The sequence below is a fragment of the Sturnira hondurensis genome, unplaced genomic scaffold (assembly GCF_014824575.4).
Source record: "Sturnira hondurensis isolate 20B ecotype Veracruz unplaced genomic scaffold, ASM1482457v3 Scaffold0007208, whole genome shotgun sequence".
NCBI lineage: Eukaryota > Metazoa > Chordata > Mammalia > Chiroptera > Phyllostomidae > Sturnira > Sturnira hondurensis.
Window position 1 is genome coordinate 2957960 of NW_028079839.1, and position 21616 is coordinate 2979575.

At 56.2% G+C, this 21616-nt stretch overlaps 1 protein-coding gene across 2 annotated transcripts in view; it reads left to right on the plus strand.

Annotated features, from left to right (window-relative positions):
* DOCK1 (dedicator of cytokinesis 1) overlaps positions 1-21616 on the plus strand; it is a 377799-nt gene that overhangs the window by 319027 nt on the left and 37156 nt on the right. For both annotated transcript variants that reach the window (XM_037051192.1, XM_037051193.1), the window contains exons 34-38: positions 8178-8263; positions 8442-8598; positions 10936-10976; positions 12364-12454; positions 15689-15808. In XM_037051192.1, the coding sequence (XP_036907087.1) occupies positions 8178-8263; positions 8442-8598; positions 10936-10976; positions 12364-12454; positions 15689-15808 (495 nt within the window). The remainder of the gene's footprint in view (positions 1-8177; positions 8264-8441; positions 8599-10935; positions 10977-12363; positions 12455-15688; positions 15809-21616) is intronic.

Genomic DNA, 21616 nt, shown 5'->3' on the forward strand with positions numbered 1-21616 from the left:
GACAGGAAGGACAGGTCTGAGTGATCTGTGCCTCAGAAGTGACAAAACCCCTTGCCTGGACCCCTGCGCAAATCAGCAGGGGGTTTAGTGCTCACGAGTGGGTGTGGGCCCACACGCACGTGTGCTCAGAGGTGCAGAGGCGTTCTTCCCTGTGGGCAGGGCGTCTGGCCATGGCGCTCTGCAGGGGCCAAGGCTCGGGTCCAAACGACAGGGCACCCGCTGCACCCAGAGTAGCCTCTGTTTAAACAAAACTGTAATTCAAGGGAATGAATGCTTATTTTACATAAACGTCTGAAGAATTTTGAGAAAATTCCTATTTTGAAAGGAAAACAGAACCGTATCAATTGAGGGAGCGTGACTTCAGTGGGACCTGACGTTTGGGGCAGGCTTCCCTTCGCGGCCGTGTCCTTGCCAGTGGAAGGCAGCCGGGTGCACTCTGTAGGCGTTCGCCGGTCCCTCTTCGTTGCTGCCTTACGGTACTCACGCGGTAACCACGAAGGACAGTTTTGGCATTTCCTGGAACACAAATCCAAGGTGTGAAGCTAGAAGCACTTCCACTCTGAGAGTTGGAGTTGAGTTAGACACAGAAGTCGGGTGGGCTGTGATTCCCGGGCTAGCCTGGGACTGCCTGGGTTTTGAGCAAGTTGCTGACGCATCTTTAAGTCTCTGATTCAGAGCTCTGAAATGGGTACAAAAATCGAATGCACTCCAAAGGCAGTTGTGGGAAGTAAATAAAATCAAACCCATAAAGCCTGCCTTCCCTTCTTGCCTTCCTAAATTCCTTCCTCCCTCCCTCCCTCACGCTCTTCCCATCGGTGAGGAAGATTGCCTTTCGTTTATTTGCCTGTCCAAGTAAAGAGTCTGTTGTCAAAGAACAGCTGTGTTTGTCGCTCTGGTCCACTATCTGCCTTTGTGCACATGTAATTGTAATGTTGTAAACATTGTCCAAATTTTCTCGTTCTTCCTGTTTGACCGTATATCGCAGACAGTTTCCTTGATTACAATGTGGTAACTAGCCATGGTTTTAATGCTGGCACAACAATTCGTAAAACGCCTGGCTAATCTTCTCTTACTCATCCCCGTGGTTGGGCATTTAGACTGTTTGCGATTTTCACTACTGCGAATCGATGTGCAGTGAACATACGCATGGGTAGAGCTGGGCTTTCTGTTAATGTTTTCCTGGCATCCGTTCTAAAAAATGGAGGTGCCTGGTTCAAAATACATTTGTAACTTGTGGCATTCCGGCCAGTCCCCGGACATCCTTGCTGGAACGCGTGACCCGTCTGCACTGCCCGGCACCGGATCGCGGTCCGGTCTCGCTGCCAGCTCCCCAGAGCGAGAACTGGAATTTCAAGTGCTTTTTCCTGGCATCTGACTCCTTTTTTTAAAAAAGATTTTGTTTATTTATCCCTAGAAGGTAAAGGAAGGAGAGAGAGAGAAACTTCAATGTATGGTTGCCTCTGGTGTGTCCCCTGCCGGGAACTGGCTTGCAACCCAGGCATGTGCCCTGACTGGGAATCAAACCGCGATCGTGTGGTTCGCAGGCCCGCGCTCAATCCACCGAGCCACACCAGCCAGGACTGACTTCTTGAATTTCATATAAATCGAGCTACAAGGAAGAACCTTAGGGAAAAAATGCTATGAAATGAAAGGATCAGGAAAAGAGGGGGAAGTGTGTGTGTGTGTGTGTGTGTGCGTAAATAAATAAGTAAATGTTACTAGCCCAGGAAATGAAGATGGAAGGCCTTCAGAAGGCCATGTCATCTGTCATTCATCTAAGCTGTCTTCGGGTCAAAATCGGGTCAGGGGTCATTGGAATGGAGCCTGGAGGGACAGTCTGGTTTCCGACCTGCCCCTTCCCTTTCCTGTTTCACTGGGGCTTTCAAACGGCTGACAACCGACTTCCGCAAAAGTGCCCCATCGTCTCCCATTCACGGGGTCTCGGGTTTGTCCATAAGGGACACGGGGCCGATGACGGTCCCAGCGTACCCGCCCCCTCTCTCCACTCTCTCTCTGCAGCGGTGACTTCAGAGAGAAGTCAGCCTCGTTTCAGGGGAGTCTCCCCAGAAAACCAGACCCGTGCACGGGTTCTGCACTTCTCCCTCGGCGCACCTTGCCAGGGTGTGTGAACAGAGGCACGCGTGTGACGTCACAGACCCACACGACCCGTGTCAGGCCTCGGCGGCAGCTCCTCAAGTGTCTCGGGCAGTAACCTCTGGCCCTTTGTAGGACCATCATCTGCTTGTACCTTTGCAGACCAGTGGGTGGGGCACAGCAAAGGCTTTTAAAGTGAAGGCAGGAGAACCGCACTGGATGGAAGTTCCCTCCGCGGTGTTGATCTGCCCCTGTGAACTGGCGAAGATCCGTCTCCTTTCTGTTGGGGTTCCTCTACTTAGGTCTGCTTGCCGCCCGTCTCCACCTCCTGTGTGGCGTGTCACATTGTCACATGGCCGTCCTTCCAGATCCGCAGCTTCCCCATCGCCCGTTTCTGTGTCTCCGTGCCATTTTTTTGTGGGTACAGGTGACACAGCCTGGTCTCTGCACTTTTGGCCCCCAGGGCTGGTTGCAGTGACTTATAAATTCCCCCCTCTCATCCCCAGCATCCTCTGCGTCTCTCGGTTCCTAGCTCAGGTCTCCAGACTGGCTCTTTCTTTTCTAACTGCTTTCTGTCCTCGGTGCAACTCTTGTCCTTTACCAGCTGATCTTCTGGAGCCACGGGGCCTGCCCTCCATTCCTGGCAGGGGGCCTCGGTGAGTATGCAGTGGGGGGCAGGTCCCTTACGGGTCCCAGGCCAGCTGGCTGCCGTTTTACATGTCCGCCACCAATCCAGTTGTCTCGGCTTATTAGTCACATCGGTGAGGGCTACAGTGGCCTCACTTTTATACCAGACATGCAAACCTGTTGTTGGGGAGACGCGTTAAGGTTTTTCGATTTTACAGAACTTCAGGGCTTTGAGCACAGGACGTGCCTCTCGTGTTTCGGGGTGGCTCTGTCTTTCAGAGTCAGGCTGCTGATAGGCTGTGTTGGTGAAATATGCATTGTCGCTTGTGGTCGGTGTGGGGAGGGGACCCGTAGGTCCAGAAGAAGAGCCTGCCGTTTTACTCAAGATTCAACTGCGTCAAACCATTATCGGAATTTCAAAGGCACGTCCCCAGAGAGGGGCGGCTCCTGCCCCTCCGCCCCTGTGCGGGCGTTTCCTTAGAGAAACGCTCTGACCCCAGGCGTCCATCTCCCCAGGAGTGTGCCGGCTGGTGTCCACTGCTGTGGGAAAGAGCAGGCATCTTCCTTCAGAATAACTGCCCTTGGCCTTGGCCTTGGATCGTTCCCGTAGACCTGCCCTGAAACCCACCTCTCCCAGCTCACCAAGGGCCCCGGATGATAACTCTCTGAGTCTCGGCCTCAGTGGGTTCCTTCATTAAAAAAAGCTTTTCATTCCCTCCTGGCCCCTTTTTAACGAATTCCATGTGTTGTGTCTTTGGCGAGTACGGAACTCACAGCTGCGAGTGGCCACGCTGGGCCGTGTGGTCTGGGGGCCGGCGGTGCAGAGGGGCAGGCAGGGCCCACAGCACAGTCATGTTTTCAGCCACGGGGCTGCCTCGCCGTCCAGGCGAGGGTCAGTGGCAAGCCTGCAGGAATCCCTGTGGGGGGCGCAGTCCGGTAGCGGCGGCGGCTGGGGCCTTTGATGTCTCAGCCTCCTGTTCGCGGCATGATCTCTGCCCACCGCCTTCTGAAAAGAACCGGCAGCCCCGGTTGGTGCCGGCAGCTGTTGCTACTTGACGGGAAAGCCAGTGCCCCGCTGCACCGTGAATGTGAATAACTGGGGTGGCAGTTTTATCTTGATTATTCTTCAGTTCATTGGGATTTTCCCGGTTAACTCTGATTTCCATTTCAAAGTCATACTTGAGTCTGTTCTTTTGGGTGCTTGCCGGGGAAATACAGACAAGAATTAGGCTTTTACTTCATCGAATCACAGATCCAGAGTGAGTCCAGGGATCATGGAAACTAACCTCCTTGACTCCGAGAGTTTGAATGACGTCAGGTCTGTTCTTACAAGCCCCGCAGCGAAGAGGTGCCCCAACTCCCACCATCTCCTTCAACCACATGGAACAGGCCTCACTCTGAGGGCGTGTTCCTGGGGTTCACTGGCACAGTGCGTGACCCCCAGGCCCCCCTCCATCTGGGCCATGCCCCCGTCGCGGGTGTCGCTGTGAGTCTGCTCAGGTCCCGGGCCTTGGAGCTGCACAAAAGCTTCAAGGTCAGCGAGCCGCCTGCTTGTTGGACACAGAAGGATGCGGGGGTTTCAGAATGTGGGATGTGGAGCACCAAAGATTAATTAAGTGTGTAATTAAGTTTACAGAGCTGTTGAGCAGGAGGAATGCAGTGTACATAAAAATGGAAGTGTGTCTGAGGGGAGCACTGCATCTCCGGGAATCAGATACTTTCGGGTGTCAGCGTGCAAGCCGGAGCCCAGGTTGTCGGAGGGCCCGGCGGCCTGCTCCTAGTCACACCGCTCCTTCCTCTTGGCCGCGTTTTCCACGCAGCTGCAGCTCAGTGACTTTCTCCCAGCACCCCCACCCCCCCGCTGCTGTGGCCGCCAAAGCCAAGGGCCCGGTACACCCCTTCACGGGGCGGGCTCAGTTCCCCCTGCAGGGGCAGAAGCAAAGGTGACCCCTTGAGGCGGCCTGCTGCCAGCGGGTGGTCCCCCACCATGGTCCCACGTCCGGTAGGTCCCACGTCCCATAGCTTGCAAGCTGTTCTGAAAACCAGGAGAGCAGGGCAGCGGACCACCGTCTGCTCAGCTTCCTCCGTCACTAGCCCCGCCCTCGCAGCACGTCCCTGGACGTCAGCTTTCTCCCCGCTCTGGACGGGCTCCGAGCACTGTGTCAGTGTGGCGGGGGCTGACTTCGAGGAACCTTCCCTCCCGGTGTAGTTTCCCAGCCTGTTCCCCACATCCCCAGTGGACATCTGTGAAATTCAGGCCCGGTTTCAGACGTTCGTCAAGGCATGCACACAGCTCACCCAGCTCAGATCTCCATGGTCAGCGTGCTGAGCCTAACCGACAACAAAAACTTCCATTCCAACCCGAACAGTGTTGGCTTCTGGGTTACCCACTGCTGAGGCCCTTCACCCCATGACCTCTTACCTCGGAGGCAGCAACCCAAGGCTCACAGCGGTGAGGAGTGCCAGTGCCGGGGTTCCCTTCTACCTTCATGGGATTTACACCATGTCAGTCAGTGTCCCTGGGGCACAGCCCACAGCCCCTCCACACAGCCCTCTCTTCAGACGGGGCCTCTCCTGTCCCGTGTTCTGGGAGGCCCACTGGGGTCGGATGCGCAGAGATGCTCTGCTCAGTGTTTCACGCTGGACGCCCTGTGGACGTTTTTGCAGTGATGTCAGTCACTCAAAAAAGAGGGGAAAGTACTGTATAATGATTTCACTTATCACATGAGTGAGCTTCTGCCACCTTTAGAGCAATAAAGCAAATTCGCTCTAATTTCATCCTAACCACAGAGAACCCTGCCGCGAATCACCAAACAGCAGGCATTTACGGGGATAATAAATGCGATTTTTATAAAACCAGCTCTGCTCTAGCAACAAATGTGCTTTCTCCAATTTACGTAGGCAGCATCGTTTTGTTCTGATTATGATAACAGTTCACAGCACACTGTTTCTAGCAAGTGGTTTCTAGTACATTCTGTAAAAATTCAGAGACCCCGGAATTAGAAGCGAGCTGCAGATCTGTGTGTCGAATTCTGGCTGATAAACAAAACAGGTTGCCAGGTGTCTATGCAAATTACTGAGTTTAGACTAGAGGTTAGTAAAATTAGAATCAGCTGTGTTCTTCTGATTTACTTATCATTCATTCACTCTTTTTAGAAAACACCAAATTCATCAGTCAGATTTGAAAAGCAGCATGCTTAATGAGCGGAGCTTCCTTATTGCCTTTATTTGTGACAGCCAGGTTTACGTGAAAGCAGAGAAAACACACCATTCCCAGTAGGTGGACTCCAAGTTCAAGTGTCTTCTGATGAACTAGGGTGAGCAATTTGGATGCTTGGGCGCATCTGCCTGTGTTAGGGTCGGGCGTGTTCTTCTGCCTCCTCTGTGCCTTCCTCACTGGCTGCTCATTGTGCGTGTGGGACTGGACCGCGCGTGTTAATTAAATGTAGTGTCATTTTGAACCCAGTTATTTGTTCAGAAGGATCAGCCCTCGCCGCACTCTGAATCTTTGGCGTCCCCATTGTGGGACTAGTTTGGGAGACGGGGCTGCCAGAAAACCCCGTCTTGGGCTGGTGGGAGCCAGGCATCTCCCTTGTGCCGACCCCACCCTTCAAAAAGGGCCGCCTTTGGAAGAGCTCTTCCCAGTAAAGAGTGATAGTGGGTTAGTGTCAAAAGGGTGTTGCTTTCCAATAAAAGTCACTATCCTGAGACTGCAGCTGGGGGAACAAAGCAGGTCGTCCTTTCTTCTTCAATAAAACCACCTCTTTTTCCGTGTTCCTGAAACCCCTGCACTTCGGGGGCTAAGCAGAATCAGACAGAGGGTGCACGTTTGCAGGAGGAGACGATGAAGAGGATCAAGAGGAGGACGGGGGCGGGGGGGAGGGTGTTCACCGAGGCCCAGGTTTCTGTGAGGTCGCTGAGTCCTTGATGTCAAGTGGGAATCAGTGCTTCTCTCCGGGCCTGTCTGCGGTTCCCTTTCATCTGCTGCGCGATCCGAGATCCGACATCCGAGATCCGACGGGGCTGAGACACGTGGCCCCGTCAAGGGCAGAGGTCTGCACCTGCCTTCAGGCTCCACCCTGGGCCTCCTCAGACCTGCTTAGCCCAGCTCCACAGAGGCCACTGTCAGCTGCCACTGACGCAGCTGCCCTGGGTCCCCCGGACGGTAGACAGCACCCGAAGTATCTGTGACAGGCACTTGGGTGGGTGTGGCCACCACTGGGCCTTCGTGGCTGAGCGAACAGGTATGTCCCTGCATCCCGCTGCCCCGAGCCTTCGCTGGCACGTCAAGCCCCCCGACTCCGTTTCAGTACCAGTTCTAGCCAGTAATTGATGCGCACGTCACACATGCGCCCCATCCTCATCATCGCCACCAGGAGTGGTTCTCGGCGTCGGGGCCACTGCAGGGACCAAGAGAGGAGACCCTCCCTCTCCCACAGCCTGAGTTCTCACGGGAGCCTGGTCACAGTGGCGAGGACTCGGAGTTATTGGCTGGGAGTAAAGGTGGTGTCTGTACGTTCGAGGGCCCCAGTGACCCCGGCATCCTGCCGTGCACGGTGGGCTCGCTTCCTGAGTCCTGCACTCTGGTTCCTGGGCTCCTCCTGCCTGCCGTCGGTCAGGTCAGCTCTGTGGGAACTAGGCCTCCTCCAGCCCCTGGGGACCCCCTACAGCGTGGCAGTCACTTGGCCAGAATCCCAGGACTGAGGTAGCTCTGAATGCTGCCAGGGACGGGGGACCGGATAGTGAGGACGGGACACATATGTCCTTGTGGTGGCAGCTCTTTCCAGCCCGATCAGCCGCAGCGTTCACGGTGCCTTCGAACACGTTCTGCAGATTTGCGCCACACCAGAGTTTGGAGTCTTTCCCAACAGCGCGGGTCCGAGAGACCATCGGCTCTGATGGCTCTGGTGCACCATGATCCCCTGGAAGCCCTTGCAGAGCGTCACCTGGAGACTCTGGGAAGCGTCTGCTGGGGGGTCTTCTGGCCGAAGCCTCTCGTTTCCCCCGCCGCTCTTTCCGGAGGGAGAAGCTTCCCGGGCCTGCGTCGGCCGTGGCAGTGAACTGGCCCCTGGGTCTCCCGCTGGGGAGCTGTTTCAGACGGGGCTCTTTCGTAGAGATGATGTTTGAGACACGTTTTTACGTAGCACCTTAATTTCTCCACCCAGATCCCCCTCCCCCATTTCTGCGTCTGTCTGTCTGGCTCCCGTTCCTGCTCTCAGAATCTACGTGTTTAGACTCCCTCAACCGGGGGAGGAAATGGCAGATTTCCCCGGTGACGGGGCCACCTGCAGTCTGCAGGGCCCCAGGGACAGCGACTCTGAAATGAAATCAGGCTTCAAAGGCATGGGGGGCTCTCTGGGGGTGGTCCCTTGCCGGCGGATGAGCCATTCTCACGCCCGTCATGAAGTGAAATACCCGCCCCTCTGCTCGCTTACGCTTCCTCTGTTTAATTACAGTTCGAGAATGAGATCATCACCAAGCTGGACCACGAAGTGGAGGGGGGCCGCGGAGACGAACAGTACAAGGTGCTGTTTGACAAAATGTAAGTGTCGATGGCAGGTGGGGGGGCTCGTGTCAGGGCGGGGACAGAGGGGCTGGGATCAGACCACAGAGAACTTTGGAGCGGGGAGAAGGAAACCGGGTCAGTGGCGGCGCCGGTGGCCAGCTGCGCGCCAGCCGGGCCTCGCTGACCCGCCGCGCACGCGGTCCGCCTTTGGCAGCCTCCTGGAGCACTGCAGAAAGCACAAATACCTGGCCAAAAGCGGGGAGACGTTCGTGAGGCTGGTCGTGCGCCTCATGGAGCGGCTGCTGGACTACAGGACCATCATGCACGACGAGAACAAGGAGAACCGCATGAGCTGCACCGTCAACGTGCTGGTGAGTGGCGGCCACTCGCTCCCGGCCTCCCGGGGCAGAACGGGCGGCCCCTGCTTCCTCGTCTGCAGGAGGGAGGGGATGAGGAAGAGCTGGGCACACATCCCTCCACCGCACCCTGGAAACAGTGACGTTAAAAACTGAAGTGTCGCAGAGTGGAGGGTTGCCCTGTACGCCCGTTGCCAAACTTCCTTTGGGTCCATGCTGTGGTTGTTGAGAGAATGGAGGTAGTGAACCTGCCACCTTCCGTGGCTCGGTCATGTTCTGCTCTCCCTTGTACTTAAACAGTGAGTGGGAGCGGAAGAAGGGGAGGCACGAGCAGCCCTCTGTCCAGGGGGCTAAGTCCCCCAAGCTCCCCCGGCTGCCTGTATAGTGACGTTGGCTCCCAACGGACAAAACGCACGTTGGGAGGTGTGCACGAATCCCCCGGTAATCACACAATCTTTCATTACTGGGCGGTAATTCTGTTACGTCACCTGGCTCTGCTGCGCAATTTGGCCACCCAGACTTCCGTCTCTATGGCTGGTCGACTCATCGTTCAGATGCAGGTTCCTCTCTTGGGGCCCCTCCGCCAAGCTAATTAAGGTGGTTCTGACGGGAATTCTAAAAGCCGTAGGGTCTGTGTTGGTCATGAAGGAGTACAGACTGAAAATAGAACACAAAGTGTGCGTTCCGAAAGCTTGGTGCACAGTGGGGGATCGGAGCTGGGGACCCGGTCCCCGAGCCATGGCTCAGAGCCTGCACCCACGTCAGCCCCGGTGTGGAGGGGCCCGAGGGGGGCAGGACGCTGAGCGCAGAGCCCAGGGTGGAGCGTCAGAGCAGCTGAGCTCCCACACGGAGACGCGCGGGCTCTGATTAGAGACTGGGCTTTGAGGTGGGCGTCCTCGGTGCCACAGAGGCTTTGAAGCCCTAGGAAAGGAGGCGCCAGAACTCGGCGCAGGCAGCAGACAGAAGACATCCCCCTGTCTCGGGGAGAGAGTGACAATCGTGGTCATCCTCGTTGGGAAACCGTGAGGGAGAATGAGCAAAGGTCAGGAAAGGACGAATGGTGTGAGAGCCGCAGAGGATGGGGTGAGCCGTGGCCTGTGCTCACTGGCTAGGCGGGGTCAGAGGTGATGGCTGACTCTTGGTTACATCACTCCAGCTGTCCGCCAGCCGGAAACAGCCTCGTTGCACAGGCACCATTGGTATCTCAGATGCAGCAACAGGCGGAAATCTCAGTGCATCGTTCTGGACGCGCCGCTCTGACTCTGTGTGTGCCTGTCATGTGTGCCTGTCGTGGCTTCTCCGAGAGCTCAGTTGCAGGGCCAGTGTCCATTTGCGCTGATGAGGTCCAGCAGGCAATTCTGTCTCACTGGACCCCGGTAAGCCTCCACAGTGGTGACACGCTGGCCTCAGGCGCCATTCCCGCGTGCTGACGTCAGGTCGGGGGCTGCATTGCCCACGGAAGGTGGTCTCGCACCTAACGCTGTGTCAGGTGGCTCTTGTGCACCTTTTCATTCCCTCATCAAAGACAAATATTCGAAAGGTTCACAGAGCTGTCCCCACGAGGGAATACAGAAACGGTCGTGCTCACCCAGAGAATAGTGCACGACACGCGGAGACCCCTTGCGCCGGTGCCCTGCGAGCCCGCCTTTCTCTGCCCATGCTCAGACACACGGGTTTCTTGCATGGCAGCCCGTTTTCGAGCTGTGTTTCCAGGGGTCTGCGGTCCAGCACACAGCTGTCCCAGCAACATGTCTGAGACGATGGGCACGCTCTGTGTCTGCTCTGTCGCCACAGCAACCCGAGCGCCAGTTCCCAGTGCGGGTCAAGTACCACCGAGTCGGGGACTTTCTAACTTCATCTAACTTTGGTGACATTTACTGAGCGGTTGGACCCACGTGGCTAGTGGGCAGTGTGCTCAGCAACTCGGGTCCAGAGCGCCGTGCTGCCTTCTCGTGGCTCTGGGCGAGGCTGAGCCCAGCGTGCTTGAAATTGTGTGACCTTGCTGATGCCCACATTTGGGATCTTTTTATTTCATTTTTTTTACTTCTAATGAGATTACAATGGTTAAGATGTCAGATCTTTTGGGGGGGACCTTGTTTTAACTGCAGGCAGGTGACTTTCCAGTGACAGAAGTAGATTTGAGCCACCACAGCACTTGAAGTGCAGGGAGCGTGATCCTGGCAGTCGCCCCTCCCCCCGGGGGTGAAGGAGTACGTTGGTTTCGCATCCCTTGTGACGTGTCGGTTTCAGTCCCAACAGCTGGGCCCATTGACCGGGGTGGCCGCCAGGGGAAGAACTGTCAATTTCTCTATAGCACGGGTTTCTTAAACGTGTCGTGGTTTGATTTTTCAGAATTTCTACAAGGAAATCGAGAGAGAAGAAATGTACCTCAGGTAGGTGGGCATCATGCCCGTCTGCACGCGTGTCTGTTACCACGGCCGAGTGTCAGGCCCGTGCTAAGCAGCGTTTTCAAACCCCGGGGCTTGCGTCGCAGGAAATGGTGGAGCCCAGGGACTGAGTCCGGTGCGGCGCCCAGATGTGTTTGGCGCCCGGGTGCTGTTTGCCTAGGCCGATGTGGAGATTTGGGGGTCTCGCTTAGCCAGCTCAGAAGCAAAGACATAGTGATTCTTTCACTCCCTGACTGACTCGAATGGCCCTTTGGAAAAGAGGCAGTGCCACAGACCGTGATGCTCCGCAGCAAGCCACGGTTCAAATGAGAAATCCAGCCCTAACGTGACCGGAAACAGGCAGCACGAATATTTTTCAGGGCATTTTTGTTCTGGCTCCGTAGTCTTATGTTCTGCATTGGGTGCCGGGTGTCTGTCTGTCCATCACTGAGTGAGGGCGTTTTTCTCAGTAGTGGTAGGAGGTGGCTGATTCCCTTTCTTGGGTCACTTTTAGGGGCCAAAGTCAGACATTCAGCGAGATTCTCACTTAGAAGACCAGATAAGGACATAACCTACATGGCATTAGTGCTTGATGGCGGTTTATTCCACCAAGCACGATTTTCAAACTTCTGGTTTTCAGGATTCTTTTTTTTAGTTCTTAAAAAGTAATAATATTGAGAATATAATCAAGCTGCTTTTATTAATAAGCAACCTTTATTTCTCTTTTCAAGACTTTATACTTTTTTGGACAGAAGGGAAGGGAGGGAGAGAGGGAAACAAAAACATGTGGTAGCCTTTCGCACGCCCCCTGCTGGGGACCTGACCTGCAAGCCAGGCATGTGCCCCGACTGGGAATCAAACCGGCGACCCTTTGCTTCTCAGTCTGGTGCTGAGTCCACTGAGCCTCACTGGCCAGGGCACGGCTTTTATTTCTGTAGGCAGAGACAGTCTTTGCATCACATTCACTGTGGTCATTGGACTTCTTGTTTTCTCAGATTTGGGTTTTTATGGATTCGTGTGCATGCGTGTGTGTGCTTTTGGATTCAGTTGTAATGTAAGAAATCACAAGCACGTGTACTCTCATTTCAAATGTGCAGAGAAAATTCTAGGCAAGAACCAGAAACCTTGAAGTATAATTCTACCTCCTTGTTCCGGCTTCAGTTTTTGTCCCGAAAAGAGAGTACTTAAATTTCTAAAAAACTATTGTCTATTACTCTCGAAGGTTTTTTAACGCTGCCTGCGGCAAATGTTTGCAAGGCATTACGAATTGCGAACACTGTGAAAAGAAAGGCTAGGTACGCGCCCCGCCGAAGGCCAAGTGTAGCTCTTGCCATCGTCAGCACGGATCGCTGGGTGGCGTTTGTAAGGGTGCGCCTGTGCTCTGCCGTCTCAGGTACCTGTACAAGCTGTGCGACCTGCACAAAGAGTGTGACAACTACACCGAGGCCGCTTACACCCTGCTGCTCCACGCCAAGCTGCTGAAGGTAAGAACGCCGTAGCACGCACTTTTTTGACTGTGTCTTTATAAATGCTAAGGTGATTGCAAACCATATCCTTCAGTGGCATTTTAGTAAACCTGTAAGCCAAGGTTTTAGGGGTGTTGACTAAACACAGTGACATAAACAACAATATTCAGGAAGTACCTGGACGATGGCAGTGGCCCAGTGGATGCACATTTAACAAGATGTCCCCCAAGTTGTCACCGAGCATCGTAAACACATCAGCGCGCATCTCGGGGCAGCCAGCGGTTCCTTCTTCCTGCCAGGGAGGCCCCGCGACGGTGGAGATGAGGCCAGAAAGGAGGAGGCTGGGGCAGCGGAGTCCGGGCAGGGCACACGCGACCCATCCCAGCAGGGCACAGGGGAGGGACGGAGGGTGGGGGGGACGCGGCACCGCCTCTCCTTTTCTGCTTTAATGTCACCAACGCGGGACAGCGTCTTTCTTGTCCTGTGCTTATTTTTAAAAATATGGAAAATCAAAAAATTGGAAATCGGATAAACGAGAACAACCGGGAACTAGAACTTAGCACGTGACCCTCCGTAACCACTGCTCACTGGGGGAGCCCTGTCTCAGACCCCAGGCCCACCGCCCCCTGAAGCCGAGTGGAAGCAAACCCGCTAAGATGCATGACAGTGGGCACAGGGCAGAGTCTCCTGGAAGGTGGCAGGTTGGAGGCTGGCTCCGTCTGGACGCCTCGTCAATGGCCTTCAGCAGCCCCTGGACTTCACACCGTACGAAGCTCCCAAGCCCGAGAGAAGATGGACACGCGTGAAGGGAGAGGTTGGAGTGGGTACCTCCCACCCCAGCTGTCCCACTGTGAATGTTAACAGTCCTCCTGTGTCAGGGACCCAGATTTCAGAAAGAGAGCATTTTTGCAAATAGGAAAAGATTTCTCTAACACCAGGAAATTAAAATAAGGTTGACAAACTGCTCGCCCACCATTGCACTCTCTCGTACGCGTGAACATTAAACATGCCTGGGAGTGTAAAATACATAGGTGTGCATTAGCTGCCATTTGTCTCATCCTTGGATCTGTGTCTCACGGGGGTGTGTTCACAACCCGGATCAACTGGCCTGCTTGCATCATCTTTCCCACAGAGATCGAATTTTCCACTGAAGTCGCCACTGTGCCCTAATCTCTCTTCCTGTCTTTTGCATCATTATGTCTTGCAACCTTTCCTAAGTAGGTTTTGATCCAGCCGTGAATGTGGATTGTCCTGGTTAATCAGCAAGCTGAAGAACATTATTTGTGTTGTTACGAAAGTTCCTCTCAGTGTAACAGTGACAAATACGCGCTTGGTCCTCAACTAAAAACCCTCACACGGAGCCGTCCTTCTTGCTTACGGACACTGTCCACAAACGAGGACAGTAGCCGGTGGCCTAGGAATCAAACTCTCACAGCTCCCTGTTTATGAGGAAGCTATAAGGACCTTGGCTTCCCTCCTCAGTTTTCTAAGTGATTTCAAGATTCAAAGGAGTCATTTGTGGTCTGAATATTCCAATCTGTACTTATTTATGGTAGTTACATTTCTGAATCCCCTTGAAGTTTTTTTCTTATACCCCCCCCAAAAGTAGAAATCTAGCCATGCTGTGAAAACTCCATAATTAATGACGTTATAACTTCCAGTTGTGGCCAGGATTCGTGAGTCCAAGTTCATGATGATGAAATATGCAGACCAGTTACAGGGGTGTCCAGCCTGCGGCCTGCAGGCTGCATGCAGCCCAGGATGGCTGTGAACGCGGCCCAACACAAAATCATAAACTCACTTAAAACATGATGAGATTTTTGTGTGATTACGTGTCATAACGTATTTAACGTGTGGCCCAAGACAACTGTCCTTCCAGGGTGGCCTAGAGACACCCGAAGGTTGGCCACCCCTGCTTCCTAGAGCTGGGAGCCATTCTGGCCAGCTCTGCCCTGCGCCTCGGAGCCCGGGCCCAGCCCGCAGTGCCCTGGGACCATCTGGATGCAAGAGTGTCAGGAGGGGCGCGTGCTGAGAACGAGCCCTTCGGGGATCCCTGCCAGCTCCCCGGAGCCTGCTCCTCATTCACGTAGGCACCTGTGCACCTGTGCCCTCTGTTACCGTGGTGCCTGGCTTTGTTCTGCCTCCCCAGCACCTCCCATGTGTCATGTCCCCCCTCCAGCGTGGGCCACAGCAGGCCCCACTGCCTCGAGTGTGGCCCAAGCAGACTGAGTCCCACGGGGCCCCCACACCCCTACTTTGGTCCAGGCAGCCTGGGAGCATGCTGCTTTTTGCAACACTGTCATCGTCACATCAGGCTACAGTGCCAGGCTCCACCCTCTGGGCTGAAAACCAGCCCATCCTGATGACTCGCTCCAGGGGGTCTTCCGGACCCCTACGCACAGCCTCACCCCCCTCCGTGCTGCCCATGAAACCTTCTCTATGGGTTGTTGAGCCTCACGCCCCAGTTTGCAGTGGCACTGTCTCTGGGTCAGCCCCTCCGACTTGCCTTTGACGTAGGTCCTGTGCACAGGAAGTCCTCACCAAACACAGAATTGTGTGGACCCCCTGCACTTAATGCCATTGACTCGTTGAGCCTCAGTTCAAGTGTCTACCTGCCAAATGAGCCTGCCTGCCCTTCGGCCTGTCTCCCACTGGCCGAGACCTTTGCAGGCCTTTTCGTCTTTCTGTGCGTCTGCCTGCCCATGCGCGAACACTGGCTGGCCCTGCCCTGTGCCAGGCAGTGTGTCCGGCTGAAGGTACAGAAATGCCCCGTCTCCAAGGAGCTGGGTCGCCCATCTGGGCCCTTTGTTTACAACTTGGAAGTGGGGTCCATGGGCCTTCTTTGCTCTCGATGACAATGTCGAGCAGCACAGTCCTGAGGCCACACCCCGATCACCCAGCGAGACAGCACAGATCACCTGGCTCACACAGCACGTCCCAGGTGTGACAGGGCATCAGGAGCAAGCTGACAGGTCCATGCGTTCTGGAACCTGCTGGGTTGCTTCTCTGGGCTTCTGACCCACCTTCACCTCCTCCTGTCTTGCACACCTCACGGGGCCTCTGCACTGTCTTCTGCCCCCACTTCCAGGCCCCACTGCCTAGTGACAGCAGTCCCGACGGTCCCCAGTATTGTGGCTGCGTGCATGCTCTGAATGCCCAGCTCCCTGCGCATCCTGCCCCGAGGGTGAGCAGAGGGTGGCACTGCATGTGCCCTGCCCTGGGGACAATACTCACACACTGCCTTTGCCTTAGTGGTCGGAGGACGTGTGCGCAGCCCACCTGACCCAGCGGGACGGGTACCAGGCGACGACCCAGGGACAACTGAAGGAGCAGCTGTACCAGGAGATCATCCACTACTTCGACAAGGGCAAGGTAAAGGGCCGCGCCCGGTCCCGTCCCCTCCGCGCGGGCACCTTCCCGTGGCGTGCGCATGCTGCTTCGAGCACGATGCTGTCGGGACCAGAAACTTGTTACGGAGCATGTGTTGTGTTGGGAGGGTTGGGGCGTGCTGCGAAGTAGAAATCTTAAAAAGAAAAGAAAAGAAAATCACCCTTTTGTAGACACGGTGCAGGAAGTGGGGACCAAAACCACAAGTGTGTTTACAGCGCGTGCCCAAGGGAACCAGCGGTGGGGGGCGTTCCCGGGCGCTCACAGGCTGTGTGTGTTTCTCGGACGTGGCGTTTTATTTCATTCTTACTGAAAAGTTCATCCGATGGTGGCTTCTAGATTGATTGGCTCAGACCAAGCGGTGTGTCCGTTGACTTGTGCTAGAAGGAGACCCCCATCGTTTTAATCAGCCAGGGACGGGCTCATCCCTGGGCAGGCTCGTGCGGCCCCGAGGGGCAGCCACCGTGTTCCAAAGGGCTGCTGACTGCAGCCGCAGGAGCCGCTGAACCCCGCCAGCAAAGTGGTTTCTTCACTTTGCCAAAAGTGACCAGAGAGTCCCTCGCAGGCGCCTGCGTGAATTTCCTGGGGCTGCAGTCACCAAGGACCACCAACTGGTGGCTTTCAATGACAGAACAGACTGTCACCATTGTGGACCCCAGAGCCCTGAAAGGGTCATGGTGGCCAGGCCTCCTGGCTGCAGGGTGACAGACGGGTCTGTGCCGGGCCTTCCCGTGGGTTCCAGGGTTGCCGGCAGCCCTGGGCCTCCCGTGGCGAGCGCACACACCGCTGCGCCCCCGTCTCTGTTGTCACACGGCGCTCTCCCTGCATGTGTCTCTGCGTCTGGACTTCCCTCCTCCGAGGACACCGGTCATTGGGCTTGGGACCCTCTTGGTGCAGTCCAGCCCCATCTAAACCTGATTGCATACGGAGGCCCTACCCGTAAATGAGGTCACATCCACAGAGACCACAGGTCAGGGCTTCAGCGTGGCTTTGTTGGGGACACAGTCCTACGCCAGCAGCACCTGTCAGGAGAGTCCAATGGCTGCCTCTTCTGGTGCTGCTGACACTGACCAAACCCTCTTAAAGAGACGATGTATGTTTTATATATACCCTACTGTCCTCGACACGGGACAAAAACCAAGAGATTTCGAGTGGCCTGCTGCCGGAGGCCACTTGGAAATAGAGGTCTGGAGTGTCTTGTGGATCATACCCGCCCTGTGTTGGAACAGGACGTGTGTCTCCAAAGAGGAGACGCTTCCATGACTAACTCCAGTCACCAAACCCTGCCTGTCAGCCAGAGATGCGGCCGATGCAGCCGCTCCTGGCCCTGCCGTGTGCTGGAGAGAGTGGTCGGGTGCTGTGGGGTGGGCAGTTGGAGGTGGGGACCGGGAGGCCGGGAGGCCCGAAGGGCCAAGTTCACGATCGCCTCAGGAGCGTGCGCCTTTGCTGACGGCCATTCCCGGCTCCTCTGCGGTGGCCGTGGATCCGCTGATGGTGTCTGGGTGGGCACCCGCTCCCACAGGGTGTCTCTTCTCGGTCAGTCTCAGGCTGAGGTGCACGCCAACCCCCACCCCACCCCTGCCCTTCTGTCCCCTGGACCACCCCTCTGGGCTGGGACAGGCAGCCACTTTGTCAGCTCGAATTGCCTCCAGGATGCCCAGACCCCAGGGCACCCGCCCCCTCTGCAGGCAGATCTGAGCTTCTCACCTGGCAGGCAAGGCCCTGTCAGGAGGGCCGCACCCGGGGTCTCCACCCACCTTCGCCCACAAGGTCTCCCTTTTCTGTGCGTGCTCTGGGGTTCCAACCGCCTGGCCTTCTTGCCTGCTGTCTCCACGTGGCATCCTGCCACCTCCCGGGTACTTCCATGCTCTGCCCCCGGGAGCCCTCCTGCCCCTCCAACCCGGGAGAGCCCTCTGCCCTGCCTGGGGACTCCTGATGTGGGTCCTGTGGCCCCACTCCGAGTAGCTTCCCTTTAACGGCCCCTGGGGTCCTGCTGAAATGCACACGCTGTTTCAGGGGGTCTCGGTGGGCCTGAGCATCTGACTGTCTGAGTGGTGCCCAGTGGCAACGGTGCAGAGGCAGTGCCCCCTGAATCTGTATCTGTGACCCCCCGAGGGAGCCTGTGCCCCAACACACTGGGCACGCCGTCATTTTTATAAATCAACTCGATTTTTTTAGAGCAGGTGTAGGTTCCATGCATAACTGAGATTAGGGCACAGCGAGTTCCCACTGTGATCCTCGTCCCTATGATTCATTTTTCATTAAATTGAGCACAGTCCGGCCAGTGCCGGAGCAAACACTGGAAAAGCCACCATCGCTCGGGTGGGTCCTCTAGGCAGACTTGCCCCCGACTGAGCACGGAGCCCCTGCGAGGCCGCAGTGCGTGTCCCCCTGCTGGTGTCCCCTTTCCCGACCCAGGGCAGATCCCAGCACCGCGTCTGCAGTGGGTTTGGAGCGTGTGTCGTCCGAGGCTGTTCCTGAACCTGCCTCTGGGCCTGCCTCTGACCCTGCCCGGTGCCACGCGCTTCAGAGAGGCCGCAGGTCAGATAAACATGAATTCTCACAATAGCAGGGCCAGCTTTTCCTGCCCTGACTCCCAGGCATCTGTTAGAAGTAACAGTCTTCATGCAGAATGATGGCAGGGGTCCCTGGGTGTACAGGCAGGGCCAGGCACGCAGGGAGGGCCTTCCAGCCCCGGGACAGTCCCTTGAGGTAGCTGCAGGTGCGGCTCCATCCAGGCCCGAGTTCTGAGTCTGCAGCGCAGGGGTGTTTCAATCAGGAGACTTGGGCTTGATTTGACACTGATGTTGTTTTGGGGGGAACATTCTGCTTTAAAGCCATCTGCTCAGGTAAGGGAACTTAGTGCCACTGTGGAACTGGAAGACCCGCTGTTGCTGGGGACCACAGAATTACAGAATGGAAACTAACGGTGCAGAAGTATGACTCAGGGATGGCTGTCACCTCGTGGAATTAAGGGCGCCCTCATTACAGCCTCGGTGTGTGGGAACTTTACACGTCCCGGAGCTGATTCCCACTGTGTGATGCGCACGCAGCCCCCGGGGGACGCAGGGGCTGCAGATCCCAGGCAGGCTTGTCTCGGGAACACCTTGAGCAGCCAGGCCAGTCCTGCCTCCAGTGGCCTGGGGACAGTGTTGTGGCTGCAGGGATGCCCCAGGTTCCGGCGGGAGGCCAGGGGTCCGATTCGGTCAACGCCTCTCCGCCCTGTGCTCCGAACGCAGCCGCCCTGGTGGCTGTTCTGTGCCTTCATGTTGGACCTTCCGGCTTTTGTGTTCTGTTGTTATCGTCTCTGTTTCTTCCACACAAAGTCACTCTTTCATTTCCCCCCTTTGAAAAGTTTCGGATGTATTTCAGCCCAGCCCCGACTCCTTTTGTCTTTTTCTTTCTCTCTGTACAGTGTCATTTCCATCGGTGTCTCCTCTCATTCTGTCACAGGTCTTCCTTCCGGGGCTGACAATCCCCCCAGCCCTCCCACACTGCGTTCTACCCCTGCCCCGGTCACGCACCCTCCCGAAAACTGTCTGGCGGGCTTTATCGTGGCACCGAGGGGGCTCTGAATTGTCTGTCTCATTGTGTTCGGTTGGCTCCTTGTAGTTCCTAGTGAAGCCTTTAATCCAAGCACCTCTCGGGAAAGCGCCGGGCTCCCCTGTGGAGGGTGAGTCGAAAACAGCCCCACCAGGAGGGTGGTGAAGTGGGCGCAGGACCCACTGTCCCCACCGTGAAACACACTCCCCCAAATTAGCAGCCTGGCCGCAGCTGCCGAGGGCACCTCGCTGATGGCCCATGTGACCTGTGAGACTGTGACTATTTTCAACTGCAGCTCCGTTTCGTCCTCTCTCAAAATAACCTCTCCTTGACAAAGTTCACACTTTGCCCTGTGCCCGAGTCACAGAACGAGGCTCCTTGCGTCATCTTGTGAACCGACTGGGGGGGTTTGGGAGCAAGTTTCTGTTTTTGTTTGAATGACTGGGTTGCTTTTCTAAGTGTTGGGGCTGAAATGTTCTCGTCCTGTGAGTTTCGTCCTTGAAAACCAAGTCATGAACAAGAGGAAGTGCGGGTGCAGACACCCCCTCTTTTTGGTTTATGCTCAGCATTTCCTGAATTTTTGAAAATCCTAATATTCTCCATAATCACTTCAATTCACCAGAACTTGGCCTGAGTGTTCAAAGAGATCATCTGTTTGTAAAAAAAGAATCATTTACTATCGAAGCGTGAGAAAAACCCATTTTTAGAGCCAGCGACACCCTGGCTCCCCCGCACTCCGCACACCATCCACGGAGCTGTGTCACGAATAAGCCTACTGTGTGCCAAGCGCAGCCCTGCACCTGTGACTCACAGGAAGGAGAGGGTGCCGGCCTGGCCCGGGGCCTGCAGGGCTGACCCTGCACTGGGCACCCAGCCGCCCTCTGACAGGTGCAGATGTGACTGCTTCTTCCGAGGGGAAAGGGAGGACGTCACCTGCAGAGAAGACGGCGTTGAACTGGATCTTGATGGACAAGATGGGCTTTGCCAGGCGATGACGAGGAGGGGCAGGGGTGGCAAAGAGCAGGCCAGCCCCAGATGGCCCCGGGCCCCGGGATGCAGCTCTTGCTGCTGCAGCAGCGGGGGCCCCTGCTGGCCACGGGGAGAACGCCTGGCCCTTCTCAGTGGGGCCCCGGCCCCAAGTCGCCCATGGCCTTCTCTCTGACACACACACCGTCCCCGGGGCTCCACCCCCATCCTAGGGGAACCGGCAGGGGCTCCCCCGACGGCATCCTGCACAATGCTGAGCAGACGGCCCTAGTTCCACTCTGTGCCACCGTGGTCCCCTGTGGTGCGGAGGGGACCTCAGCCAGTGCTCTGGATTCTCCCGCACCATTGGGTGTCACCCCGTGGGACCCCGGAAGTTCAGAGGGTCCGGGCATATTACTCTTTTCCCAGCAGCCATCTGGAAACATGGATTTTCGAAGAGTGATTGAAATTCAAGCTGCCCATCCATCATCTCCACTGTGGGCTCCTCCCAGCTCATGAGCAGTTTGAACCCAAGTTGCCCGCGGGGGTCCCCGGGAGTCACCATCTGCCCAAATTACCAGCGAGGCACCGGTGTCCAGGTGAGCAGTCATCCTGTCCAGCTGGCCGGCATCCCCCTCGCCGTTCTCCGTGGGGAATCGAGAATCGCTGGGCTCCAGGCCACCCCTCCTGTCTTTGAACCACGGCAGGAGTTTCGCCAGAAAGAGAGAATGGAGCAGTAGTGTTTGTCGCACGGAGCCGCCTGAAGCCAGCAAGTTCAGAAAGAAGAGACCATCGTCTCAGAAACATGGAGCTGAGATCCTCAAACGGGAAGAATATTCCACGTTGCAAGTAAACTAACACTTGCAAGAATGCTGTGGTGCAGACGAAGAATCCCGCGTGAGGAAGCAGGGCTTGCGTGGGGCTGGTGCCTCTTCCTTCTGTTCCGTGGTGGCCCTGACACCCTGCACATCTCACGGGGCAGCTGGGCCAGGCCGGGCGGGGCGGGGCAGGGCAGGGACAGGCTGCCCGTCGCACAAGTGAAAGCCGTTTCTTCGCCGAGCTCACCTGAATCCAGACCCTATCGGACCATGTTCTGTCCGGCACTAAGCATTTCCCAAGGTATTTGCCGTGACCGTATACCCTAGGCGCTCCCCACACTCCGTAGAGCCCTGTCCTGTGGGAAGCAGACAATCTCCTTGACACAGAACCCTTTAGAGCAGTCTGGGGGGAACAAGGGGTGTGTGCGTGTAGGAATCACAACCGGGGAACACAACTGGGGAACCT